We start from the raw sequence: 12,361 nt of genomic DNA on the forward strand, positions 1-12,361 counted from the left end.
TATGTATATCTTTTATGCTTATTGTTTCATGGGGACCTGTTGGGTCGTGTTATCCCCTTCACCTTTTCTTTGGCTATTGTTTGCTTTATCCATATACTTTTCTCAAATTGTTGGTCAGTGATAGACTTGAATTTAGAATCTTTGTTTGATGAAGTAGTAAGTGAGACACATTTATAGACGTGTCATTGAAAATCATCTCAGAATGGAAAGAACTGTTCTCGTGAATAGGGAAGACTTAACTTCCTTGTGTCGCTCACCTTGTTCTCTCATCACATCTACTGTATAAGTCCTTAACTTTTTTTTAAGATCGAAGTGTAGTTGACACACAATGTTACATTAATTTCAGGTATACAACATAGTGATTCAATGAGTCTGTCTGTTCTATGCTTATCACAGTGCGGTTACTATCTTCCACCATACAAGGCTATTACAATACCATTGACTGTATTCTCTGTGCTGTGCCTTTTATCCCCATGATTTATTCATTTCGTAACTAATGCTGAACTCTTAACTCACCCGTTCATCTCCTTTATTTGCTTCTGTGGTTGTGGACCAGTTAGGGAAAATCAAATCATTGGTTGAATTAGTGCCAGTGGAAATTAGTATTTTCTAATCTCAGGGAACCCAGGGGGCTCCTCTGCCTTCTGTTACATGTACGTAGCTCCCTTTGCCCGATTTCTCAGCAGCTCTTCTTGTGCCTGATACCTTCCACCTACAGTTATCCTTATGATCAGGAGATGACCTTGCTTTAGAGTTGCCACATCAGGATTTCACCCTGTTAACTTAAGACCTTAGACTTACCCCTTTCTCCTTTAACAACCCTGTTTTCTTATTACCACGTAAGAGTCTGGTAGAAGAGAAGGAGTTTCCTTTGAGACTACTTTCTCCTCTTCTGGTCACCTCATAGGCCTAGTCCGTTCTCCTCAGTCATCTTTAAATTCTTTAAATTCTTTCCAGCTGCTAGTTCTTCCTTCTCAGCCAGTAAATAAATTGACCAATCGACCGGTTTTTTTAAAAGACACTTTCTTTTTAACCCTCATCTCCTTTATAGTTTCCCCAAGTTCACCTTTCCACCTCATCTCTTATTTGGCCCTGAACCAGTGCAGCCTCGTATTCGACTTTGACATTCACTGAAAACCGTTGCACTTCAAGTGAGCAGATTGTACGAACACACTTCAGTTGTAGTCTGACTTGTCTTTTCTCTGGTATTTGGCTCTATTTTCTACTTCATTTTTCTTGACCATCTTGTTCTTCTGGTTTCTTTGCCCCACATTTCTACTTTTCACAACCCTGTCTAACGTGACCTGCCTCTTTTATGAGTTCGTGTCCCCCCCCTTCCCATCTGTCCCTCGTCCTAATGTTGGGGTTTCCCAGGGTTCTGTCACTGTCCTACACCTCTCAGCATTCTATGATTTCTTAGTACAAACTAGGTCAGTTCCATCGTTTTAAATCTCTGCTGCATGATAATGACTTCCAAATCTGTATTCCCAACCTCAGCTTGCTTTAAGCAACTGTTCTCTGTACTCAGTGACTTATGTTCCATAAGCAGCTCTGACTCACGGTTTCTACAACTGAAAGGACTTACTACCAACTGGAGGAGTGCAAATGAGGCCGCCACTGGAACTTCCTGATTGAGTCTGGAGGGAGCTGCAGTGCAAATAGGAGCTCTGTGTGTTTGGAAAGGGGTGCGAGAGGGAACAAACGGCACGCTACGATGCCGTGGCAGCCCGTGCAGTCACAGGCAGCACAGGACAAAACGTCCGCAAGAGCCTTGGGTGCTATGGGAGCAACCGAAGCTGAGATACTGAAGCATCTCTCGAGTTGTTTTTAAATTTCTCTTTTGTTCTTTCCCTGTCCAGGAACTAGGCAACCTAATAGACACGTTTCATTTCTTTCCACTCTGATGCTTTGTCCTGGGGCCTCGCGGAAAACCATTTCCTGGCTGTCCTTGATTCAGTGCCTCAGTATGAAGAGGAGAGTGACGTGGGATGATCTCATTCTGATAATAGTATTCTCTGGCTCCCTCTATCCTGCTTAGCCCACTGTAGTGTCAAAGAGTAGCACTCTGTTGATTAGGCTCCTATGACTGGCCTAGCTTCCTGTCCATGTCAAAGTCAGAAGTGAAGGAGGCAGCTTATCCACAAACAACCTTGACATCTAATCACGGCCTCCCTCATGCGATCTGTGTGTGAATATCAACAGTGTCTTATGGAAAAAAGTATATCCCAGCTGAATGTGACATCAGTCTCAAAAAGATGAAGATTCATGGGGGACCATGTTTGTTTATAAAGAGCCTTTATCAGGTTCTGAAACTTTTATTTTGCAGATAAAGTCGAATGATTTAGACAGTTAATGACAACTCTTTATTGAAGACCGCCCATATTTGTAATGCCGTTTTGGGTAACAGGTTCTGGGACATTTGAAGAGCAGGCATTGTAGCTGCTGGGAGACTGGGATGGAGGTGTCATTCTTCTCATTCATTTTATAGATGATTTATAAACGCCCAGTAATCTTAGGGACATTACTGGCCAAATTCAAGTGGCAATCCATTTAAACTGGTGATTAGAGGTGAAAAGGCACTTGAGGCCCGATTGGTACATTGCAAACAAACATTGTTGCAACAGCTTGGTCGCCAGGAGTCCCACGGCTTCAATTCAGGAACAGGCTGTTTGTTCTGGGTTCTCAAGAGTGGTCGGTTCTGGGTTCTGGGTTCTCAAGAGTGAGGCGAGTACTTTGCAGTACTCCGTGACTATTTCCACATTGAAACTTAACAGGAGATTGATGTACCGAAGCAGCTTATTGAGTGTTTTGACAGAGAGGGGAAAGAAAAATAGCTTCTTTCCACGTTGTATTTCATTTTTCACATTGTCACCATTTGTGATCAAACATAGGTTGCAGAAGGATGACAGCACTCCATAGCTTACGAACCTTCGGTAGCTTACCACAGTTTACAGGATTAAAAATGTTTATACTCAGTATTGAATCATTCTGGGTCTTGTATAATTGGGCTCTCGCAGTGTTATCTGATGTCAAGAAGGGGAAAACTAACATATAAACAAGTGATGTTGTAGCTGTATGTGCACAGAACTTCTCCTGCTCCTCAAATCTGCCTTACTCTTTCTCCTCTCCCTGCCTGTCCCTCCTTGTTAGGCTGTTACGTTTACTTAGAATGTCCTTCCCTCACTGGAAAATTCCAGATCTTTGGGCCAGACTCAATTCAAATGTCCTAGCCTCTGTGAAGCCACCTTTAATTTTGTCAGGCACTAGGACCTTCTATCACATCCTTTTACAGCACCTAATTTTATGTTTCCTTGTTTGTGTCTTCTGCTGGACTCGAAGCCTCCTCTAAGCAGACCTTTTATGCAAAAGGTCAGAGGTCAGATGGTAAATCTTCAGGCTTAATGGGCCATATGGTTTGTGTTGGAGTCTCTCAACTCTGCCACTGTGGTCAGAAATGGTCAGAAAGCAGCCGTAGACAATACGTAAACGGATGAGGGTGGCTGTGTTCCAGTAAAACTATTTGTCAAAGTTTGGTGGGCTGGAAATGGCCTGGGAACCGTAGTTTGCCAGCCCTTGCTGTAAGCTCTTGAGGGTACAGACTCAGTCTTCTTACTGTCCTTTAATTTCCGGCACTACCCTTGGTAGGTTCTCAGTAAATGTTTGTTGAGAGAAGAAATATCAATACCTAATGGCAAAAATTGACAACGAAACTGGTTATACAAAGGTGATACAGTATGTATTTGTCCACTTCAAAGTTGTTTAAATTGAGACAAGTATTTTTAAATTAATATAGATAATGTTTGAAGAAAGAGATGTATAAAAACAATAAAATTGGTAGGAAAGGACACATTATAATGATTTATATCAGAAGGAAATAAATGGTTATCTTTCTGAGGAAGAAAGTGTGAAATTAAAAATCATGCTTTTAAAGGAATTAAAGTGGATGTGTTAATAAAATGGCAATATGTCTTCTTATGACTCAAATATAATACGGGTTTTTCTGTTTCATCTTTCCTGGTCTAAAAAATGTTTATTCCCTCATTTGATTGTCAGAAAGTGATTGGGCACGTAGCATTGGCTATTACTGATAAGAATGTATCATATCCTTCAGATGTGCTAGGGGTGGGAAAAGGTGGAGAGCCACAGGACCCAGATCGTCCGCGGTTAAGAAAGACTTCTTATTTTTTTCTAGATTGATTTGGAATCAAATCCACAGAACAGAAGTCCTGAGTCGCGTCCTGGTGTTGTTTATCCCAATACCAAATTTCATCGCAAAGATAATCTCAACCCGAGACATATAAATCTTCCTCTCCCTGCTCCCCACGCACAGTATGCAATCCCCAATCGTCATTTTCATCCCCTTCCCCAGCTACCAAGACCACCATTTCCAATTCCGCAGCAGCACGCCTTGTTAAATCAGCAGCAGAATAATTTGCCTGAACAGCCAAATCAGTTGCCGCCCCAACCGAATCAGGTAGTCCCGCCACAGAATCCATTGAATCAGCTGACTCAGCAGCCACCTCCTCAACTTTCCCCTGCCTATCAGGCAGGGCCCAACAGCGCTTTCTTTAACAGTGCGGTCTCTCACCGGCCCCAGTCCCCTCCTGCAGAGGCTGTGATTCCTGAGCAGCAGCCCCCTCCCATGCTGCAGGAAGGCCACAGCCCTCTTCGGGCCATCGCACAGCCCGGCCCCCTCCTTCCTTCCCATCTGAATAACTTCACTGATGAGACTCCCCCGGGATTGCCAATCGGGGAGGCTTTAGGTAAGTTCTCCTGTCACTGCTGGGTGTGACAAATTCAGAGATTATTTCCTTAAATCGACATGTACTGTGCAGTGTTCTTTTGGGTCAGGATCGATTCATTTCTTCAAGTGATGGCAGCAGACGTCAGTCACTTAGTGTAAGTCAGAATCTTGTTCCAAATGCTCTGTAATGTTAAGCGTCCCGTTGGTGCCACTTTACATGATGACGTAGGAACAGTCATCAGCACCGTTACCGTAACTTTGGTTACTGGCAAATTTAGAAGACATTTGCCTTCTCCAAAACCCAAAGCGTAGGCATTTCTTTGTTTTTTGGGAAGAAAATCTGGTTGCAGAGACTCTTGGAAGAGTTAGCTTGAAACCCCAGATGCGTGAAAACTGAATCGTTCCCCAAATATGTTGCAGATCGTGTGCATGGGAGTGTAGCTCTGGAAACACTGAGGCAGCAGCAGGTGCGGCTCCAGCAGTGGAATGAGCATCACGCCTATCTCAGTCAGGGCGGTATTCCGTACCCTCACCACCATCCTCATCCTCACCTCCAGCATCTTCCTCAGCCGCCAGTGAGAGCGGACTGGAAGCTCCCCAGCAGCGCGGAGGACGAAGCAGAAACCGCAGACCCCAGGTATTGCTGCGGAACACGAATAGCCTCGCACCGGGACCGCTCCCCTTCCCCCACGCAGCCTTCTCTCTTGGATACCGCCCTTTTAGCCTCAAGTTGCGGTGTTGTCCCAGAGAAATTGGATGCCGGCCTTCTAGGCACGTGCTACACGGTGCTAGGATTGACTCTACAATCTAGAGAATCCATTTAGAAGCAACTTTAGAAGACGCTAGAGACGATCCATTTAGAAGTGCACATCTGGGTGGGGACTGTGTTGGGGATTGAAAATTAATGTGGCCCCATGCTTTGTGGCTCTCCTGAAAAAGAAATGTACCATCACTGGGAGCACCTTTTCGTGCTCAGTAGTAATGCAAGAAATGAACGGATACAGAAGTAAATTAGGTGGAAAGTTAAAGCTTATAAATTTATCATCAGTTTATTTTCCTAGCCGCACAGAATTCTATCTGCTTTGAACTACGGACCTTGATGCAGGTTCAGTCCTCCTTCTAAACTTGTTTTTATGGCCAGTGTCATGTGGATGCAACGAAGCGTTTCCTAATCCCTCTGAATTAAAGGTCCACCATTATGGTGACCTTTTAAAAAAAAAAAAAAATTTTTTTTTTTTTTTAATGTTTATCTACTTTTTGAGAGAGAGATTGACAAGAGTGTGAGCAGGGGAGGGGCAGAGAGAGAGAGGAAGACACAGAATCTGAAGCAGGCTCCAGGCTCCAGGCTCCGAGCTGTCAGCACGGAGCCTGATGTGGGGCTCGAACCCACAAACCCTGAGATCACAACCTGAGCTGAAGTCGGACACTTAACCGACTGAGCCTCCAGGCCCCCCCCGGGGGGGGGGTGACCTTTTATAACTGCCAGTTATCGAAGACACGTAGAGACAGGACAGTTGGTTTTAATGCCAAGGGAAAAGAAAGAAATCAGGTACTTGGGGCATATTTACTGTCTTCGATTCCACATCTGTTGAGTGTTAATGCTCACCTTTGAGATTAATTACCGTGAGTTCTAATGAAGTATTTTCACTGTTGTCTGTAAAAATTAACCCATGTAGTTGACTAAGCTCTCCTCGATGTGATGGAGCTTTTCCTTTGTTTTCTTGTCCTCGTATTTCATCGTCTTTATGTAGGTTTCAAGACTTAATCAGAGAACTGTCTAATCGTGATCAAAGTGAAACACGGGAACTGGCTGAAATGCCACCACCTCAATCAAGACTTTTGCAATATAGACAAGTTCAGAGCAGGAGCCCGCCAGCAGCCCCGCCTCCCCCGTCCAGCACGGACCACAGTGGCCACTTTTCTAACTTTAATGACAGTAGCAGAGACATCGAAGTAGCCAACAACCCAGCATTTCCGCAGCGCCTGCCGCCCCAGCTCTTCAGCTCACCGTTCTCATTGCCATCCGAACACCTTGCCCCTCCTCCCTTGAAATACCTGGCGCCTGACGGAGCGTGGACTTTTGCTAACTTACAACAGAGTCACCTAATGGGGCCGGGTTTTCCCTACGGCCTACCTCCCTTGCCTCACAGACCACCGCAGAACCCTTTTGTACAAATACAGAATCATCAACACGCTATTGGTCAAGAGCCATTTCACCCACTGTCGTCTCGAACAGTATCTTCTTCTTCGCTCCCTAGCTTAGAAGAGGTAAATGTCTTTCTTTTCCTTTTTTTGCTTTTGGGATTAAATTTTTGTGGAAAATGCTAGTATTTATTGATTTGATGAGAGCGGTGGACAGATCTTCGTGAATTTAGTAGTCATTAAAGATAATCTTTTCCTGGAATGTATTTTTAATTTCCCCTCTTATGTGCTATTTCAGGCTTTGTAGACTGTCCGTTATTGTTGAAACATGCCCTTAGAGTCTGTTACTGCTGTTTCGGAACATTTCACACCTGACTGACCTGAGGAGGCCCTTCCTTCAAGCAGCTTTGTTCTGTCTAATCTGGGGAAATGGTTTCCAGTGATTCATCTTTTCACTTACGTTACGTGTGTCAGTTATGAATTTGTTAATTAAGCTTTCCATAGATGATGGCTTTTGCAGCCAGCGGTGAATTCCTAGCGCTGTGCTGTCTCTGGTCACCCTTCCTGGTGCTTTCGTGGGTGGGGGCGGTTGACCCGTGGCAGTGCTCGTTCCCGGGTGTCACTGGGCTGTGCGTGTAGTACAGGATTGACTCTGCAGTGCGGAACATTTTATGGCAAACTGGGTTTTTGTCTTAAGGTACTTCAGTATCTCCAAAAAGAATCTCTGCGGACCTTCACTGATACGAAAATCTTAGTAATTCCGGGTTGTGAAACTTACAAAATGGTACCATTGGTGTAGACTATAAAAACGTTGTCTAGCTGTTCTCTTTAAGCTTGTGGGGATTAAATGTAAGAATTTATAAAGCTGGTTGTGGTCATTATCAATCACAGATGTCTTTTTATTAAAACAGGATAAACATTTCCTATTTTAATATCTGAAAACATATTTTTTTGACAATAGCTTCATTTTGGCAGTTCCTCAGTGATTTTCTTTTAATTTTTTTTAATGTTTATTTTTGAGAGAGAGACAGAGACAGAGCGGGAGCAGGGGAGGGGCAGAGAGAGAGGGAGACACAGAATCCGAAGCAGGCTCCAGGCTCCGAGCTGTCAGCACAGAGCCTGACGCGGGGCTCAAACTCAGGAACCGCGAGATCATGACCTGAGCCGAAGTCGGACGCTCAACCGACTGAGCCACCCAGGCGCCCCATCCTTGGTGACTTCTAAGGGCTTTGAAATTAATTCAGATGTTTTGCCAATTTTCTGCTGTATATGCTGATTATACAGTCCAGTTTCATAGGCATGGTTCTATATCTTATTTGTAGAGTTTTGGACGTCATTTGTTCAGATCGTTCCAGCATACATTGATTGGCTTGTCTCATATAATTACTGTGATGAAAACAACTTAATTGCTCTCTCAGGTTCCTAATATAAATTATAAGCATAAGATGAATTGGTATCTGTATATATGTATTGTGAGGATCTAGAAATTTGGAACCATACCTTTAAAGAATTGACACATACCTGACATTATTTCAAAATGTAATGGAAAGGCTTAACAACTGTGCACTAATGTTATTTTCAGTTACGTGATGTTTTATGTACTTACATATGTATTTCTCTCTCTTTTTTTTTTTTTAAGTTTATTTTGGAAGAGAGAGAGAGTGGAGAAGGGTCAGAAAGAGAGGGAGGGAGAGAATCCCAAGCAGGCTCCATGCTGTCCGCACGGAGCTGGATGTGGGGCTCAAACTCAACGAACCCTGAGATATGACCTGAGCTGAAGTCGGATGCTTAACCGACTGAGCCACCCAGGCACCCCTGTATTTATTTCTGATAAAATTCATATAACAAAAAATTCTCTTTTAATCATTTTAAACTACAATTTAGTAGATTCTAACATATGTACTATATCATGTAGCCACCCCCACTCTCCAGTTCCAGCACATTGTTGTCACCCCAAGAGACCCCCCCATAACCATTAAGTAGTTGCTCCCTACTCCCCTCATGCCTCCAGTCTCTAGTAACTACTAATCTACTTTCTGCCTCCGTGGAGACATTTCATATAAATGGAATCATACTGAATGTGGCCTGGCTTCTTTCTGTTAGTGTAATGTTTTCGAAGTGCATGCACTTTGTAGCATGTGTCAGTATTTCATTCCTTTTTATGGCTGAGTAATATTCCATCATATGGCTATGCCACAATTTGTTGATTTCTTCCTCAACTGGTGGACATTTGGGTTGTGTCCTTTTATTTTGCTATTATGAATAATTCTGCCAGACAAGTTTTCGCGTGAAAGCATATTTTTTGTTCTCTTGGTTAGTTATGTACCTGGCATTCCTGGGTCATTCTAGTAACTCTGGGTTTGACTTTTTGAGGAGCTGCTAAACTGTTTATCCCAGTGCCTTGTACTATTTTACATTCCCAGTACTGTTGTATGAGGGTTCCAATATCTCCTTTGTTAAAAAAAATATAAATAGCCTTTTAGTGGGTATATAGTGGCATCTCTTTGTAGTTTTGCCATGCATTTCTCTAATGACTAACGATGTTGAGCATCGCTTCATGTGGTTATTGGCCATTTGTGTATCTTCTTTGGAGAAATGTCCATTCAGATCCTTTGCCTAGTTTGAAACATGGTTGGTTTTTTGTTGTGGAGCTGTAAGAGTTTTTAAATATATTCTGGGGGGTCCTTGGGTGGCTCAGTCAGTTAAGCGTCCAGCTCTTCATTTCAGCTCAGGTCATGATCTCATAGTTCATGGGATTGAGCCCTCTACTCTGACAGGGTAGGGCCTGCTTGGGATTCTCTCCCTCCCTCTCTCTGCCCCTCCCCCACTTGTGCCCTCTCTGTCTCTCTCTCTCTCTCTCTCTCTCTCTCTCAAAATAAATAAACTTTAAAAAAGTGTTTACATATATTCTGGGTACTAGATTCCTTTCACATATATGATTTGCCATATTTTCTCCTTCTGTGTCTTTTTACTTTAATAGTATCTTTGATGCATGAAATTGGAATTTCAATTTAATTTGGAAAAAGTCCGATTTTTCTGTTCTTTGTTGTTGTTGTTCCTGTTACTGTGCTTTTGATGTCCTAAGAAACTGTTGTCTAATCCAAAGTCATGGAGATTTATATCTACTTATCCTAGTTTAAGAGCTTTAATTTTTACATTGAGTTCTTTGATCCATTTTGAGTTAATTTTTATGTATTACATCCAGCGATGTCAAATTCATTATTTTGCATGTGGTTATCCAGTTTTCTCAGTACCATTTGTTGAAAAGACTTCTTTCTCCATTGAATGGTCTTGGCAACCTTGTCAAAAATCGATTGATCATAGATGTATGGGATTACTTGTAGGCTTTCAATTCTATTCATTACGGTCTATGTCTCTACCACACTGTCTTGTATACAGTGTATCTTTGTAGTGAGTTTTGTTCTTTGTTTTTCTTTTTCAAGATTGTTTTGCCTCCTCTAGGTCTCTGAATTTCCATATGAAATTTAGGATCAGTTTGTCAATTTCTGCAAAAAAAAAAAAAGTCAGCTGGGATTTTAAAAGGGATTGCTTTAAATCAGATTAATTTGGGGGCGCCTGGGTGGCGCAGTCGGTTGAGCGTCCGACTTCAGCCAGGTCACGATCTCGCGGTCCGTGAGTTCGAGCCCCGCGTCAGGCTCTGGGCTGATGGCTCAGAGCCTGGAGCCTGTTTCCGATTCTGTGTCTCCCTCTCTCTCTGCCCCTCCCCCGTTCATGCTCTGTCTCTCTCTGTCCCAAAAATAAATAAATAAAAACGTTGAAAAAAAAAAAATTTAAATCAGATTAATTTGGGTATTGTTAAGTATTGTTATCTTAACAGTATTAAGCCCTCTGGCCCTGAACATGGGATATCTTTCTTTTTGTGTAGGTCCTTTGAAATTTTTCTTCAACAGCATTTTGTAGTTTTCCAGGTATAAATCTCACACTTCTTTTGTTGAATGTGTCCTGAAGGTATTTTATTCTTTTTCCTGCTGTTGTAAATGGAATTGTTTTCTTAATTCATTTTTGGATTGTTTATTAATAGTGTGTAGAAATACAGTTAGTAATATAGTGATTATATATCTGCAAGTTTACTGAACTCTTAATTGGCTCTAATAGATTTTTTGTGGATACCTTGCGGTTTTTTATATAGAAGAAAATGCCATCTACAAATATATTTTTGTTCCTCCTTTCCAATCTGGATGCCTTTTAAAATCTGTGTGTGTGTGTGTGTGTGTGTGTGTGTGTGTGTGTGTGTGTGTGTGTGTGTGTGTTTATTTTTTGAGAGAGAGGGCGGGGGGGTGGGTAGAAATCCCAAGCAGGCTCTGCACTGTCAGTGCAGAGCCCAGTGTTGGGCTTGAACTCACAAACTGCGAGATCGTGACTCAAGCTGAAACCAAGAGTCGCTCAACCGACAGAGCCACCCGGGTGCCCCTGGATACCTTTTATTTCTTTTTCTTGCCTGATTGCCCTGGCCAGAACCCCTAGTATGACGTTTAAGGTGAATATTTGGCAAATTAGAGAAAAGCAAGTGTATCTAGGGTGAGTTTTTAAAATTTCCTTGTTTTTGATTTCTAATTCCATTCTATTGTGGTTAGACAATATACTTTGTATAATTTTAATCTGTTAAAATTTACTGAGATTTGTTTTGCCGCCTAACATTGGTCTTTTCTGGAAAATGTTTCAAGTGCACTGGAGAAGAATGAATACTTTGTTCTTGTTGGGTGGAGTGTTAGGTCTGTTTGGTTTATATGTTGTTCAAATTTTTGGTTTCCTTTAGATCTCTGTCTAGGTTTTATATCCCTTAGTGAAGGTAGGGTATTGAATGAAATCTCTCAACTATTAATGTTGAATCTTCTGACTCTTCAGTTTATGCTTCATGCACTTTGCTGTTAGGTTTATGTATATTTATAATTGTTATATCTTCTTGACAGATTGACCTTTTCACCATTATATAATGTTCTTTTTCTCTCATAACAGTTGTTGTCTTCAAGTATTTTTTGTCTTTTCCCTGATCTTTGTGCAGCCACCACAGCTCTCTCTTCACTACGGTTTGCATGGAATCTCTTTTCTCATCCTTTTGCTTTTTTATTTTGTTGTCATTTGTTTAGTGACTTTTCTGATCAGCTAAAAAATAATTTTAAACTAATTGTAAAATGCTGAATTAATTTTTTAAAGTCTGTGGTTGTGATGTGTCACCTCTGAAGTCTTTATGTTGTTAGCTTAATGGTCAGCTAATCATTGCGTGGAGATTTCCTTAAACGCCTGGGACTAAAACCACGGCCCAGTTTTTTCAGAGGCTCAGTTTTTGTGCTTTTGGGCACCCCTTCCGTGCTCGGCCAGGCAGTTGACATCTCTGCCTTAGCCCTCACTTCCTGCTGCCTCACAACTTCCGGATCAGCCCGCAGTGGCTCCTCAAAGCCCTTATTTCACAAAGCATCTCATTTCTCAGCCTTGCCTCCAAAGCTTTTGGTTAGT

At 42.2% G+C, this 12,361-nt stretch overlaps 1 protein-coding gene across 6 annotated transcripts in view; it reads left to right on the forward strand.

Annotated features, from left to right (window-relative positions):
* HELZ (helicase with zinc finger) overlaps positions 1 to 12,361 on the forward strand; it is a 162,774-nt gene that overhangs the window by 123,593 nt on the left and 26,820 nt on the right. For all 6 annotated transcript variants that reach the window (XM_086687797.1, XM_086687802.1, XM_086687801.1 and 3 more), the window contains 3 exons: positions 4,193 to 4,763; positions 5,165 to 5,381; positions 6,496 to 7,012. In XM_086687797.1, coding sequence (XP_086543923.1) covers positions 4,193 to 4,763; positions 5,165 to 5,381; positions 6,496 to 7,012 — 1,305 coding nt within the window. The remainder of the gene's footprint in view (positions 1 to 4,192; positions 4,764 to 5,164; positions 5,382 to 6,495; positions 7,013 to 12,361) is intronic.

Source organism: Puma concolor, chromosome E1 (assembly GCF_028749965.1).
Source record: "Puma concolor isolate L17-30 chromosome E1, mPumCon1.1.hap2, whole genome shotgun sequence".
NCBI classification, from domain to species: domain Eukaryota; kingdom Metazoa; phylum Chordata; class Mammalia; order Carnivora; family Felidae; genus Puma; species Puma concolor.